The sequence below is a fragment of the Macaca fascicularis genome, chromosome X, assembly GCF_037993035.2.
Source record: "Macaca fascicularis isolate 582-1 chromosome X, T2T-MFA8v1.1".
In the NCBI taxonomy this organism is placed as follows: Eukaryota; Metazoa; Chordata; class Mammalia; order Primates; family Cercopithecidae; genus Macaca; species Macaca fascicularis.
Window position 1 is genome coordinate 57723837 of NC_088395.1, and position 16990 is coordinate 57740826.

Below are 16990 nucleotides of genomic sequence, written 5' to 3' on the forward strand. Positions count from 1 at the left end.
AATAGTTGGGTCTTCAAAAAGATAAAATTGATAAACCACTATCTAGAATGGCCATGAAAAGAAGAGAGAAGATCCAAATAAAGTCTGATATGAAAAAGAAGACATTACAATTGATAACACAGAAATAAAATAGGTCATTAGAGACTATTATGAACAACTATATACTCACAAACTATAAAATTTATAGGAAATGGATACATTTCTAGACACATACAACCTTCCAAGAATGAAGGATAAAAAGCCTGAACAGACCAATAACAACTAGGAAGAATGAATCTCCAATAAAACATATCCCACCAAGGAAAAGCCAAAGACTGTATGAATTAACAGTTGAATACTACCAAATATACAAAGAATAATTATCACCAATTCTCCTGAAACAGTTCCAAAAAATTCTCCTTAACTCATTCCACAAGGCCCATATCACCCTGACACCAAAACCAGACAAAAACAGAAGAAAAAAGATTAAACTGCAGACCAATATCCCTGATTAACACAAACACACAAATTATCAACAAAATAATAGCAAACTGAATCCAACAGCACATCATTAAGATGAAACACCATTTTAAAAATGGGTTTTATACCAGGGATGCAAGGATGGTTCAACCTATGCAAATCAATAAATGTGATATATCACATAAACATAATTAAGGACAAAATACCTATAATAATCTCAATAAAGTAAAAAAAAAAGCATTCAATAAAATTCAGCATCTCTTCATGATAAAAAAAAAAAAAACAACTGTTAATGAATTAGGCATAGAAGGAACATACTTCAAAATAATAATGGCCATATGTGACAAACCCATAGCTAACATCATACTGAATGGGGAAAAGTTGAAACATTTCATCTGGAACTGGAACAAGAGAAGGATGCCCACTCTCAACACTCCTATTCAGCATAGTACTAGAAACCCTAGACAGAGCAATCAGGCAAGGGAAAGAAATAAAAGGCAGCCAAATTGGAAAAGAGGAAGTTAAATGATCCCTGTTTTCTGATGACATGATTGCATATCTAGGCAAACCTAAAGATTCTACCCCAAAAACTCTTACGCTTTATAAATGAATTTAGAAGAATTGCAGGATGCAAAATCAACATACAAAAATCAGTAACTTTTCTATACATCAATAATGATCTAGCTGAGAAAAAAACAATAAGGCAATCTCATTTACAATAGCTACAAAAAAGTACCCAGGAATACATTTTAGAAAGAAGCAAATGATCTCTACAAAAAAAACCCTACAAAACACTGATGAAAGAAATTGAAGATGACACAAATAGAAAAACATTCCATGCTCACAGATTTCAAGAACCAATAGCATTAAAATTACCATACTGCCTAAAACAGTCTACAGATTCAATGCAATCCCTATCAAAATGACAATGTCATTTTTAACAGAATTAGCAAACATAATCCCAAATTTCATATGAGACCCCCCCAAAAAAATCTGAAAAGCAAAAGCAATTCTAGCAAAAAGAACAAAGCTGGAGACATCACTTTACCTTACTTAAAAGTATACTAGAAGGCTATAGTAACCCAAACAGCATGGTACTCTTATTAAAATAGACACATGGATCAATGGGACAGGATAGAGAACCCAAAACAAAAAGCCATATATTTACAGCCAAGTTATCTTTGAAAATATCAAAGATATTTGGAGAAACAACACTTTCAGCAAATGGTGCTGGGAAAAATTGATTTTCATAAGCATGGGAATGTAACTGGATACCTGTCTCTTACCATACACAAAAATCAACTCAAGCTGGATTGAAGATTTAAATGTAAGTCTGAAACAAATATTCTAGAACAAAACCTAGGGAAAACTCTTTTGGGCCTCCGTTTATGTCAATAATTTATGACTAAGATCTCAAAGGCACAGGCAACAAAAACTGAAATAGACAAATGAGACTTCAACTAAAAAGCTTCTGCACAGCACAGGAAATAATACACAAAGTGAACAGACAACCTGTAGAATGGGAGCAAATATGTGTAAAGTATACATCCAACAGGGTACTAGTATTCAGAGTATACAACGAATTCAACCAACTCAACAAAGAAAGAAAATCTCATCAAAAAATGGATAAATGACATGTATGGAGATTTTTCAAAAGACCTACAAATGCCCAACAGATATGTGAAAAAAGTATGCAACATCACTAGTCATCAGAAAAAAATGCAAATTAAAATCACAATGAGATATTATCTTACCCCAGTCAGAATGGCATAATTAAAAAGTCAAAGAATAACAAATGTTGACAAGGATATGGAGAGAAGGGAACTTTTATACATTGTTGATGAGAATTTAAATTAGTACAACCTTTATGAAAAACGAAGTATGGAGATTTTCTGAAGAACTAAAAATAGAACTACCACTTGATCCAGCAATCTCACTACTGGATATCTACCCAAAGGAAAAAAAATCATTATATTAAAAAGATAGCTGCACTTGTATGTTTATTTCAGCTCTATTCACAATAGCAAAAATATAGAATAAACCTAAGTGTTCATCAATAGATGACTGGATAAAGAAAATGTGGTATGCATATACAATGAAATACTATTCAGCCTAAAAAGAATGAAATCACATTTTTTGTAGCAACATGGATGAAACTGGGTATCATTATCTTAAGTCAAACAAGTCAGACACAGAAAGACAAATATTTCACATTTTCACTCATAAGAACTCTCGTATCTGATGGTGAATGTGTAAATTAGTACAAATACCCTGGAAAACTGTTTGGCAGTACTTACTAAAATTTAACATACCTAGTTACACTCCCATTTATTTATTAGATTGTTCATAGCAGCATAATTAGCACTTGCCAATAAATGGAAACAATATAAATGCCTATAAGTGGAAGCGAAAAAATTATGGGTGAGGGATACACTATAATTCTACAACAAAAATAAATGAACAAGCCAGGTGTGGTGTCCTATGCCTGTAGTCCCAGATACTAGGTGGGAGGATACCTTGAGTGCAGAAGATCAAGGCTGCAATGAGCTATGATAGTGCCATTGGATTCTAGCCTGGATGACAAAGAGAGACCTTCTCTCTTAAAATAAAAATGAATAAATGAATTGTTTATACATACTAAATCATGGCTGAAGTTCACAAACAAAATGTTGAGTAAAAGAAGTCAAAAACAAAAAGAATATAAACTTTCCATAAAGTTTAAAAATAAAACTAATCTGTAGTTTTAATATATTAACACAAAAACTTGTACACAAATATTGATAGCAAAAACTAATCATATCTAAAGGTGGAAACAACTCAAATGTCCATTAATTAGTTAACAAATAAAGTGCAGTATGTTTATATAATGCTATATATTTCAGCCATGAAAAGAGTGAAGTACTGATATGTGCTAAAACATGGATGAACTTTAATAACATCATACTAAGAAAAGCCAGATACAAAAGCATATATTGTACAATTCCATTCATATGAAATATGCATAATAGACAAATCCATAGAGACAGAAAGTAAATTAGTGGTTTCCTGGAGATGACAGAATGGAGAATGATTATGGGATTTCTTTTCAGAGTGGCAGAGGTGTTCCGGAATTATCCAGTTGTGATGACTCAGCAACATTATTAACGTTTTAAAAATGACTTGACTTGTATATTTTAAAATGGTGAATTTTATATTATGTTAATTTTATCTCAATAATAATAATAAATGAAGAGAAACAAGCAAATAAAAAACATCTAATTTTTGGTTTGAAAATCAAGTTATTTATTTTGGTACAGGGTGGCAGTGACTAGCAGAGGATATGAGGGAGATATGAGGTTCTGGTAATCCTTTCATCTGAGTAGTGGCTTTATAGGTGTATTCATTTTTTGAAAATTAATAAAGCAATTTTGTAATGTAAGTTATATTTTTAAAGTATGTTATATTTCAATAAAAGTTACAAAAATAAAACTTACAAATTAAAAAATGTTTTAGGGCCAGTTAGAATTCAATACATGGTAACTTAAAATTACATCAAGGCATGATTAAAATACACAATATAGCCTCACAACTAACAATCTATAGGTTGTTATCTGGAGGTGTATTGGATAATTCAATAATCTTGAAAATAAAAATCAATTAGCAATTTTAAAGACATGAATCAAAGATTCTCATTTAGTTTAAAAATACTTTAAAGAATACTTGGAGTGTAAATACTTAAAAACACCAACTACTAAAATTATTATGTAAAATAATCAATAGCCTCCAATTTGATAACATTTTGGCATTTTATAGTCAGGGCCCAAATTTGTAACTTTTCTTCTTACTTTTTACTGTCTTCAAGAAACTTTCAAAAGATAGATTGTATTAGACAGACAGATTACCAATGTTGCAATAATGGCTCTTTGATTTTTTTTATGTCTAACTGTAACTGGAAAATTCTGGACATGCTTCAAAATTGTCATTGTGCTTTTATCCAGATGTTTTCAACCAAAGACACTTAGACTGAAACACTTGGCTAGAGATCAAACTTAACTATTTGATTGTTTGAATTTTATTTTCTCATTTCTATTTTTGGGAAGAATCCTCAATAATTTTTATAAATATAGGCAACATTTTATCTTTAAGAATTTTTTAAAGAATCTATGGTGAAGGACAACAAGAATCACTTTGCAAATAATTTTCTATCCAGTGTGTTTTTGCAATATTCAGTAGATTTGGTACATAGATTTAGCAGTGAAAATGACTATCCAGTGCCTACTGTAAAAATGAAATATAATGCAAGTTAGTCAAATTTTTAGATTTCACATAAGACTTACTGCTCTAGATAAACTATTCTAAAAATGAACTGAATAAAAAATATGCTGAATAATATACAAGAGTGGATTTATCAGCAAAATTTATAAATACAGAATTAATAAAAAATTAATCTCCTTTTTCCAATTGAATTTGCCTTTCATTCATTTCGATAAGTCTTCCCTGTTATCTAAAAAAGTAGTACAGCTAGTCCAGGTTTCTCCATTTTCAAAGTAGCCACATTTCTAAAGTTATAAACACTTATTTTAACAATGTTCTTAAATCCTATTGCTTCCTAAGTACATAAATAAAAGTGACATACCCAAATGGCAAAATGAGCCTGCACATAAAAAAAAGAAAAGCAAGTTTTACTTAATCAACAATATTTTAGGAAGTGAGGCAAAAATAATGAATATTGGCTTATTCCCTCTTCCCCTAGCATGTCATAACATTTGATGCAATTCCTATTATTATTAATAATTTAAAATAAAATAAGCTCCAGAAAGCACAAGAACATAAAATGACTTTGAAGGGGAAGCTGTTGCATCTCTTTGGAAATATCAAGGGCCAAGTTTAGCATTAACCAACTAATGCCAACACAAATTGGGAGGAAAAATAGTTCTCACTCTGCCTAGCAGCACATTCTAAAATTGGACCTCGCCTGGAATGAACTGCTACTCTATTCACTGAGTCATTGCCTGTGGAATTTCCATTTAGCTCTCTAATCTGGCTAATTTCCCTACAAATAGACATGAGAGAAGCTTCCTTCTTCCACATGCAGTATTACGTTGTTTCACACTACAGTTATATCCCTCTACTGTGTACACAGGAAAGGGAAATAAGTCTTGACAAAGATTAATCATTTCTTGACTTTATTCCAAGGAAAGACTGGCTTAGAATTGAAATATTTTCATTTTGGCTACCATTTGTAATTTTTATTGTTAAATGTATTTATTTTTTAAACTGACAAAAATTGTGTATATTTATCATGTACAATATGTTTGAAAATATGTATAACACTGTGGAATGACTAGATAGAGTTAATTAACACATGCATTACCTCTTATATTTACTTTTTGTAGTGAGAACACAAAATATTATTTGTCACTATAGTGAGCTTTATTTTTTTATAATAGGCTTTGTTTCCTTTCCAAATGTATTCAGTTAGTTATACTTTATTCAGAATGTGAGATACTTGCTTGATGATTAACCCTATACCTCACTACATGATTGGTGAAGTTTCAGGATTCTTCATGTTAAACTCCAGTAGTTGTCATTCCCAAGTATCAAATGAAGTCTTTATAGCCTTATTTTCAGCTAGCATACCTATATGAAATAATTACCTTCTAATTAAAGTCTTTTTTTGTTTCAGAAAATTAAAATTTGCTTGTGTGTCCAGTATAGGAAAGTAAAAATTATTTCAAAAATTACAGGTGTAAAATCATTTATTTATATGCTATGGTTTTCTCATTTGGAAACAAAATGTTTGTTTTATATAATTTTCAAAAGATCACTCTCAGGTTTTATACTTAATATATCCGGGATTACAATCTAGAACAAATCAAAATATAACATAATTTACAAATTATTTCCCATAGTATTTTGCTATAATTAAAGCTACCAGTCACAATTCTGTTTAAATTTAAATTTAGGACAGTTTATCCTAATTGCTGTATTGCAGCTTAAATTTTAGATTCTTAGAACTTTTTGAAAAAACTTTTGATAATCTGCACATTGAAATACTCCTCATTACAATTTTCTGTCCATACTGTGAAAATAACAACCACCGTTATATTTGAATCTGTATAATTCTAATATATAACCATCTAGAAATTGATTATATATTATTTTTCATTGCTTGCTGAATTTTTGTTTCTGTCTAGCTTGTAATGTGTGTGCGTAAAGGGCAGAATTGGTCAAATATGTGCTAAAAATGTTTGTTTGAATAAAGTAATGCAACATACTTTTGTGTTATACTTCATAGTGCCTCACACAGAGTAGGCACTCAATAACCACCAGCTGCTTAATAAGCTGGTAATGATAAGACATAGTGTAAGGATTCACAGTTAGTGCTCATAAGAATAATTATCTCCTTTGTTTAAAATACTGAGTTAAGATATTTTCCATAGGCAGAATGATGTTTAATGTGTTTTGCATGTGCATAAATGTCAGCAGAAAACTAGAATGAGATGTATTGTTCTGTTGACAATGCAGGACAGCAAAGTCACCATCAAACAAAATGTAATTGTTAGGTAATTATACTATTTATTTACTCTATTTTTTTGCACTCCATGCTCATTGAGTTATCACCATTAGTAGTCAGGGTAACTATAAAATGTGTTACATTAGGGTGTAAAGAGAAAAGAGGATGTGACTTCTGTGACTGAGTTTCCATACACCATCACTTGCCATGTTAGCTAATGAAAGAGAGGATTATGAGTAAGAAGCCCCAAGTATCACACCAAAGTTGGTTTTTGGACAATCTTAGTCCTGTCTCTTCCAGTTTAAGAGAAATACAGTTAAAACTCAATCTAACACAGTTTATCACGAGAAACGATTGAAATTAACGACTAAGGAGTATCCTCCAAATTATGGAGATCTGATTTGTTATATTAATAAGCACCAAATAAAAAATACCTGTTGAATATCTGTAGTAGCAGAAAGTAGTAGTAAGAAAGAAATGGAAGCCAGAGATGACATAGTTCATTTTGATACAGAGTGATCTGGGCTTATATTGTACAAGGTTGAAGAGTCCTGCAAATTCTCAAAGGGAAATAACATTATAAACATCAAATGTGAATCTAAGAACATATGAGGGAGCCAAACAAGATAAAGTCATGTCACTGTCTAATAGCGTGGATAATCTAGAATAAGCATGATTTATTCAGAGATAGCCATAGTTTATCACTTCCTGATAAATTAAGCATATCCTAATCATCTTTCCATAAATATTCCTGAAAATATTTTATTACACAACTTTGTTCATATTAATCAAGTGTAATTTTTATAGTATCCAAGAAATCCTTAGGAACATTTTTAATCTTCCTTTCTCTTTCTGATGGGTGTCCTATATATTCAATAAGTTACCAAATCATATTCATTTCCTCAATTAGGACACATCTCCTATATCTCTGTTTCTTTTCGTCACCACTCCAGTCCAAGCCTTCATCACAACACTCCGGAATTACTACAACAGACTCCTAAGTGATTGCACTATTTCCCCCATCAAATCCATATTATGCATGTCCACTATATTAATATTTTTATATAATCACATTTGACTTCCCTTCTCAAATATCTTCACTGGCTTTCAATCATATCCATAATAAAGTCTTGTCTACTCTGACTGGTTTGTATTGCCTTCCAGAATTTGGCTCCATACTGGCAGTCTAACTCTAACACCCAGCACTTACCAAATATGAGCCCTGAATTTGAGTTAGGCTGTTTTTCACAGTGTTGTGTGGCTAATTCCATTTTGAGTTCTTTCTTTGTGCTTTTCTCCCAGGCTGGAATTCACCAACACTCTTCTTCATATAACTAAAAGTAACCACCCATTAAACTCCAGCTCCTGCCCCTCCTTTCACTCCAAGCCATTCATTTGGTACCTGAAAACATGTTTGTTGATTTTGTTTAGTTGTAAAATGGCTAATAGGTGAATTTTTATGTCCTCTCCAAAATTAAGATACAGCTCATATTTTACTCTTGTTATCTATATCCCTAGTATTCTACCTTGCATTCTGTAAGGAGTCAGTAAATTAACTTGAAATATACAGAGGGGACCATAGCTTAAATATTGTTACCAAAGGTCCCATCTATTTAGATTTCATAAACATATAAGATTCCTTTTTTTTTTTTTTTTTTTTTTTTTGAGATGGAGTCTCGCTCTGTCACCCAGGCTGGAGTGCGGTGGCCGGATCTCAGCTCACTGCAAGCTCCGCCTCCCGGGTTCACGCCATTCTCCTGCCTCAGCCTCCCGAGTAGCTGGGACTATAGGCGCCCGCCACCTCGCCCGGCTAGTTTTTTTTTGTATTTTTTAGTAGAGACGGGGTTTCACCGTGTTAGCCAGGATGGTCTCGATCTCCTGACCTCGTGATCCGCTCGTCTCGGCCTCCCAAAGTGCTGGGATTACAGGCGTGAGCCACCGCGCCCGGCCAAGATTCATTTTTAATGATTGCTTTTTATAGGTTGTTTTGTGCTTAAACAATCTGTTCTCTAAACACTTGGTCCCTAGCCATTTGGGCACCAGAGACCAGTTTAGTGGAAGACAATTTTTCCACGGATGGGGGGATAGTTTTGAATGATTCAGGCACATGACATTTATTGTGCACTTTATATTATTATTACATATTCACCATAATGTAGAATCAGTGGGAGCTCTGAGCTTGTTTTCCTGCAACTAGATGGTCCCATTTTGGGGTGATGGGATACAGCGATACATCATTAGGAATTAGATTCTCATAAGGAGTGTGCAATCTAGATCCCTCCCATGTGCAGTTCACAATAGAGTTTGTGCTCCTATATGAGAATCTAATGCCACTGCTGATCTGACAAGAGGTGGAGCTCACTTTCGCTCCCTGGCTGCCACTCACCTCCTGCTGTGCGGACCAGTTTCTTTTTTTTGAGACAGAGTCTCGCTCTGTAGCCCAGGCTGGAGTGCAGTGGCCGGATCTCAGCTCACTGCAAGCTCCGCCTCCTGGGTTCCCGCCATTCTCCTGCCTCAGCCTCCCGAGTAGCCGGGACTACAGGCGCCCGCCACCTCGCCCCGCTAGTTTTTTGTATTTTTTAGTAGAGACGGGGTTTCACCGCGTTAGCCAGGATGGTCTCGATCTCCTGACCTCGTGATCCACCCGTCTCGGCCTCCCAAAGTGCTGGGATTACAGGCTTGAGCCACCGCGCCCGGCCGCGGACCAGTTTCTAACACGCCATGGACTAGTACCTGTCCGTGGCCTGGGGGTTGGGGACTCCTGCTTTAAACCCTAGCATCCAATTTGCTTTTTAAAAAATTATTAAGCAAATCTTTCAAAAAAGTTACACATATATATATATATATATATATATGTAAATATATAAATTTCAGTTACATATAAAATATATACAAATTTCAGATGTATATATATACATTTTAGTTAGGCCTTACATTTCAATTGTCACATATTTTGAGTGAGTTGCATTTAATTTAGTTTTTATCATCATGAAGTTATCAAGTGGATCTGTTTGATACCAATAATTACCAAGGGATTATGAATATTTCCATCAGGAAATTAATCATTGCTTTATGTGGAATCAAGGAACAGTCAAAAATACTCTGTTATACTAATGTCTTATCTTATTTTTCCTGGATGGGAATATGAAGCATTTAATCCACAGAGAAAGATGATCTTCGTATTCTAACAAGTTTCACTTTTACTATTTAAGGCTTTCAATTATGTAACACTATAATGAGATAACTGGTAAAAATGTCAAGATTAACATATTTAAACTAATGATAAATATGCTCATCGGGATCCCCCAGAATCAAACCTTCTTGCAAGGCATTTTTTATTGTGTTTTCAATTGGCAAAATGTTAATAAATCAAGACTGAAGATGAACAAAAGGCAAACGAGATAAAATTAAATCATGTCCCATTGTTTAAACAAAAAGGCAAGCTTATGCCAACACTAACAGAAACACGAATATATTTACAGTCACACTTCTGTCTGTAATTACATGCCATGTCAACTATCATGCTGGGACAACAGCATTGAAAGAGAAATCTTTTGAAAAAATTGAACAAAAGAAACCATGTGAGCTCACGGACAATCGCAAGATTTTTATCTTAAAAAAAAAAACAACAATTTGTCCTTTGAAAATTCTATAGACCATAACAAAAGCATAGCTTATGATAGTTTTCATGGGAAGAAATAGGTCTAAGGGATTAAGGAAACAATGTGACAGAGTTTTAAAATATCTATATGGTTATATATCTTAATGGATGCCTATGACCCTTGTGTTCACCTCAGGCCTCTGCACTTTCTATAGGAAAATAAAAATAATCTATTTAAGAGGACTTAACTAATGACAACACATTTCTAAAATGGGCTTAAAATCTTTCTAAAATACTAAGGGAGAACTGTTAAACGGTTAGACACAAAATTCTATTTCTTTGAATCAAAAATGTATGTGTATTTTTTGCTTTTTCATTGAATAAGTACAACCAACTTAAAAATTATAAAGACAGTAAAGATGTATAATATCAAGGTGGTAAATATTAAAGTATACTGTTAAAGTGCCATAATAATTGTTATCCCCAAGTATCTACATGTAAACAGTACTGGGTTACAATGGTTGAAATCAACCAATAGTGTTTGCTACCATGACCACATTTTAGAAAAGGAAAAGTAGAACTACTTCTCACTAACGCCTTATATAAAATATCTCCATTATTATCTGATTCATGTATAAACACATTGCCATCTAAATCAAGAAAATAACTTCTCAATGTACACACATACTTGCAGCAATACTGTGACTGAAAAATGGGCCATAAGAAGAATGGCTGAGAGATGGTGACCATGAAAGAGACCTGTCTAATTTAAACATAAATAAAAGAGATTCATGGCAAGGACTGGTGTACACCTACAAGGAAATAGGGTGGAGTACGAAGAATGTAAGAGAAATCAATTAAGTTGGGAGGCAGCAAACAGTTATAAACAAAATAGTCGTGAAACTCAAGAGTCAAATGGCAGAATGGGAAATATTTCCTCTCTGTTTTGAGCTACACACACAATTAATAGTTACTAAGTTAAATATATTTGTAATCTGAGCTAGGTAAATGTTAATAAGAATTGTAGTTCTGACTTTCCCATATTACCTCACAGGATTGTGAGGATCAAATATAATAGTTGTGAAAGTGCTAAACTGTAAAATGCTATACTCATGTAAGATGGTATCTACTCAAAATGCAGACAAAACTCTCTCATTTCAACTCTAAGAGTGAGCCAGCAATGAGCTCTCTAGGGCACAGAGGGGAGAAAAATCTCCCTCTGGTCTATGTCCAGATTGTCTTGGAAGAATAGACTGAATACTCATTGCATCAGCTTGCTTTGAATGCAGACCAAAGATACTATGAAATTGATCTAATGGACATGTGGCCAATGCCACAAAAGAACAGTGTGGAGAAAAATCCTTCTTAATCTGTTGAAGAAATAACTTTCTTTTCCTCTTTCTTAACCTTCACAAATGTTTATTTCGTGCACAATCCTGATATTAATTTGTGCTAATTTCTCCCCTTTGAGGAGGGAAAACAAGGGGCAGGAAAGGGAATGAAGATTCACCAAAATATGCTGAAACATACGTAACATTTCCTTTCAATACAACCTACTAGGGTAGAAAAAATAAGTCTAGGATGTAACACATATGTTCACATTGCTATGACCATTTTACAGATAGAAAACTGAGGCTAAGAGAGACTAACTTATTAAAGGCCAACTTATTCAAAACCACAAAGCAAACATTTCACCCTGGGTCTGAGTGATAACAAAAGCCCTTGTATTTTCCACAACAAAAACATACCTTCATCATAAGAAAAAGGTTAGAATGATAAACAGCTAAGAAGAACCAATCCCTATTTTTAGCTCTTTTTTTTTTTTTTTGAGTTCTATCATTAGATTTTCATACTGTGTAAAATTTCCATTAAATTTTTAATGTAAAACACCAGTTCCTCAATCTTTCATTATTTAGTGCTACAGGGCTCAAACCGCTTTTCATTACAAGTACAAACAATGATTAATAATTGCAAAACGCCCGAAATTTTTTCAAGAAAAAGCACAAAATCACACACACACAAAAAAAACTGAAAAGACCTTATGAGCAATGAGTTCAAACCACCACAATTCATAAATAAGGAAATTAAGGCTCAGATAGGTTAAGTGACTTGCTCAGGGTCACACAACTTGTCAGTTACAGACTCAAGATCAGAATTTAGATCTCCAAACTTGTAGTCCAGGGCTGTGCTCTTTTTGTAAACCAAAGAGAAATGACTGCACTTAAACATTTAGTCCAGAACATCCTCAAAATTGACTGTAATAAAAGTAAGCCACATGGCAAGGAACAAATAGAGTTGGTTCATACCAAAAATGAGCTGCCAGTCACAGTGATAACATTTCTTTCTTTCTGAGAACCATGGTTTCCTGCTGCACTGGGGAATCCAAACTGGGTTTCTCCCTCCTGTCCAAAGAAGTCAGGATGTACGTTCCACTCCGCTTTGGTTGGTGTCAGTAGTTCTGAGACACTGTTTTCACAAAGGGTGCTTGAAGGAGTCAGAGCATCTGTCTCCACTGTTAGCTTACTGCTGGGTGTTAAAGCCTGAGGCTCTGGACTGGAGTTTTTCATGGCCAAAGAGCCCAGAGATCCCAATGGCCCCACACTTACACTTGAGACCTCATCCATATCTAAGGGGCTCTGCTGAAAACCAGTGGCCGCCGTTCCAAAAAAGAGAGATGTATCCAGATTTTGAGGAGGGTCGCTGGTGGCCTTCAAGGCCAGAGGGTCCACAGCCTGCCCTACTGAATTATTATTATTAGCAGGGAGGTGCCCTGCCAGAGTCGAGCTCACAGAAGCCACATCAATAGTCAAGATTCCAGAGTTCACCAATGCTGTGTCCAGCACTGCAGCAGAAGTACTGTCTGGTACATCAGAAAACAGAGACACTATCTCTGCATCTCTGAGATCATCCTGTCCCTGGCTGGTAAGTTCACTGCTGGGTGTAAGAGAATTTGCTGCTTCTAACTGAGCTAAGAGATCCTGGCCCACCTTGTGCCTTTTGGTCATGTGCGTCTTCATGCTGTGCTTGGATGTGAAGAGTTTATTACAAGTGGAGATGGGGCAACGGCTTTTCCAAGTGTCCACATCCTGCAGGTGTTTCTTGGAGTGAATGTAGAGGCTACTGCGAGCAGAGAACCTGGCACAGCAGCCTTCCACAGGACACACGAAAGGCTTTGTGCCCAAGTGGGTTATGCTGTGGCCTTTCAGATGTTCAGCTCTCGTGAAAGATTTCCCACAGCCTTCCACAGGGCACATGAACCTCCGGTCATCGTCGTGCTTCCTTTTGTGCCTTAAGAGTTTGGACATGCTGGTGAAGTTCCAGCCACAGCCATCAAAGTCACAAAGGAAAGGTCTCTCGCCGGTGTGACTCCGCAGGTGAATTTTCAGCCTACAAGCCTTGTCATATTGTTTGCTGCAGCCAGGAAAAGAGCAGGAAAACAGTTCCTGTTCCCTGAAATGGGCGCGGTTATGGGAAAAGAGAGCACTCACTGTGATAAATGTCTTCTTGCAGCCAGAAAACGCGCACTGGTAAGGCCTCTCGGGTTCAAAGTGGCTGCGCTGGTGGGCGCTGAGTTTGGCCTGCGTGGGGAAGCTCTCCTCGCACACCTCGCATTTGAATGAGTTCTCCTGCTCATGGCCCTTCATGTGCGCCTTGAGGTTGTACACGGTGGTGAAGCTCTTGCCACAGCCCTCCGCCGAGCAGCCAAAGGGCCGCAGTTTGTCGTGAGACTGCAGGTGCCTCTTGAGCTTGTAAGAGGTGGTGAAGGTCCACCTGCAGTCACCCAGGGGGCATTTGAAGGGCCTCTGGCCCTGGCTGCTGCTGTGCGTCAGCAGGTGCACCTTCAGCTGGTGCTTCTTGGCGAAGGATTGCCCGCACAGCGCCTCGGGGCACAGGTACAGCACCACGCCTGGGCCAGAGCCCAGCGGTCCGCGGGGGCCCAGGGCGGCGGCCGGGCCCTCCGCCTCCTCCTGGGGCGCCGGAGCTGGCGCGGGTTCGGCCGGCTGGGCTAGCAGGAGGTCTGGCGGCAGCTCTGGGCAGTCACTCGGCTCCGCGGCACGCGGGAACCCGGCTTGGGGGGCCATCAGACACCTGGGGGGCTTCTGGGCAGGAGCGGCCCCGGGCTTCCAGGAGTGTGATGGGGGCGTGGTCAGGGTGAGGAGGCCGTTCTCAAAGCGCAACAGCAGGTCCTGGTTGTGGATAGTGACTGTGCCGGTGAAGGCCGCGGCGGGGCTGGGGGCAGAGATCGGGGCCTGAATGGGAATCGCGGACAGAAAGCTGGGGCCCCGCGCAGAGCAGCCCGCGGGGTTCGCGCCGCTGTAGTCCCCCTGGAGCCCCGGGCCTGCCTCGGCCTCCTCCCTCAACACAGGCCCTGCGGCCTGACACGAGCGCACTGTCTCCACGTCGCCACCCACCGGGTCAAGCAGCACCAGGAGGAAGTCGTCGCCGCCGTCGCCGCTAGGTTGATCGGGCATCGGCGCCAACAGGCTTGGGCCGGGGCCTCGTGAGGCCCTGCGGGCCTCCTTGCGCCGCCGCCCGGGCCCGCCATCTTGGAGGTCCCGGAGCAGCAGGAGGCGGCGCGTGGAGACCTGGCCAGCCGGCGGGTCAGGGCCTCGGTGGACCCGGCCGCCACCCGCGGGGATACCGCCGCCGCCGCCCTGTAGTGTCCCGCGAGCCGGGAGCAGCTTCGGGATTTCCATCTCTGTGTCCCAGAGGCTGGGCTGGAACCAGAGCCGAGGAGGAGGCGCGACCCCGCCCCCTGCCGCGGGTCTGAACAGGTTCCTAAAAGGGGGAAAAAAAGTGCAATGCGGTGAAACTGGCCCTATCAGATATTAAAACGTATTTAACGCCACAGTGATTTAAATATTCTGGTACTGGGTCTCTGGAACAGAATAGAAAGCCCAGAGGTAGAGCCTGGTATGCATAAATACGTTCTACGGTTAATATACGTAAGTAATTAAGGAGGTCTTCTGAGGTGATGGGGAAATGACGACAGCTTGTTCAGTAATGCTGTGGAACACCTAGGCCTCTATCCGCTAAAAGCAATTTTAATCCGTGACTCATTGTATATACCCGAATAAACACACCCGAGCCCCTCCCAGTGTTAGACAAGTTGCTTGGTACTTTTTGTGTGTTAAAATTTGTTTACCGGCTGGCAGCCTGCCTGGATTGATGGATGAAAGACAATTCCTGAGAGAATAAACTGTCTCTGTGTCAGCATTAAACGACCATAGTGCTGGCATTTCTGCCAAAAATGTCCTTCCCCTTCCCACCTCCCCGCGGGACAACTTCCATACTCACAATTGTCTTGAGCAAAGTCCTCGGTACAATTTGCCACATAGTTCAATTTTTGTCTGCTGATACAGAGGTTAGAATGAGTGAGAGATGTGGCCAAAACAGATCAGCATTGTTCAGCCTAGAAATGCAAAGTCTGGAGGATGAAACAATTTATATTGAAATCTGGAAAAAACCCAACCCACTCCTGGCTTCTCCCTATACAGTGCACAACCTAAACCAACTCTTTGCCCTTCTGCCATCGGTTGTACCATAATAAATTTCATGTCCACTCTCATAGCACATTGAGGGCATTCCTCACTTTATTCTGCATTCTCCAGCACATTCTCTGAGCAGGAATTCCAGTTAAATGTGTTAAGGTTAAACCCTCAGTCACTGAAATGGACTCTGCCAAGTAAGGTGCACAGATCTTGTCCAATCACCCTGGTGTACCTGCTAGCATTTAAGTGTGGTGGCCCAGTCTTGCTGGGCCTGTGGTGCCTAATGACCTTATTAATGATGACGACAATCCTCCAATTTGTCTGTCACGAATGAGTTTGGAATTGACACAAATATAGGGTGAAATATCTGAGATGAGAAGGCTTAGAGTGATGAATAGATTGGTGGTGGGTGGGGGGGAGGTGTAACCTGTTGTTTAAAGACTCCCAGCTCTCTCGCCCTCTTTTAATGACAGTGGACACTTGGTCTCTTGACTGGAGGATCGAGTTTTTCATCCATAACTATTTGAACCTCATCAAAATTTCTACTCCACATACTTTTCTTTCTATTACCTTTTCTGGAGCAAGAATTTTTCAAATCTGAAATTTGAAGAGTGCATAAAACTTATCTGTATGGTTTAGATTATTTTACAAAAGCAGACACCTATGTAACCAGGACCAAGGTCAAGCAATAGATGACTGCCAGCCTTCCAGAATACAGTCGCTGTACTCCTCCCAATGACAACCCACACTCTCCTATATGGATATAGTCATTGCTCTGACTTTTTAATAATCATTTCACTGCTTTCCTTTATAGCTTTATCACTTTTGTATGCATCCCTAAACAATAGAGTTGATACAAAATTGTATAAATGGAATCATACAGCATCCTTCCTTTTATAGCTTCCTTTTTTCACGGTGTATTATACTTGAGAGACTCATCCA

General features: G+C 38.0%; 1 protein-coding gene across 4 annotated transcripts in view; it reads right to left on the bottom strand.

Moving 5' to 3' along the window:
- Positions 1–15282, bottom strand: part of LOC102125980 (zinc finger X-linked protein ZXDA-like) — a 237423-nt gene extending 222141 nt beyond the window's left edge. For all 4 annotated transcript variants that reach the window (XR_006695430.3, XM_065538045.2, XM_045384028.3 and 1 more), the window contains exon 1: positions 12863–15282. Coding sequence is in view for 3 of the 4 variants with exons in the window: in XM_065538045.2 (XP_065394117.1) it covers positions 12863–15253 (2391 nt within the window). In the remaining variant the exon portion in view is untranslated. The remainder of the gene's footprint in view (positions 1–12862) is intronic.
- Positions 15283–16990: the final 1708 nt, after the last annotated feature.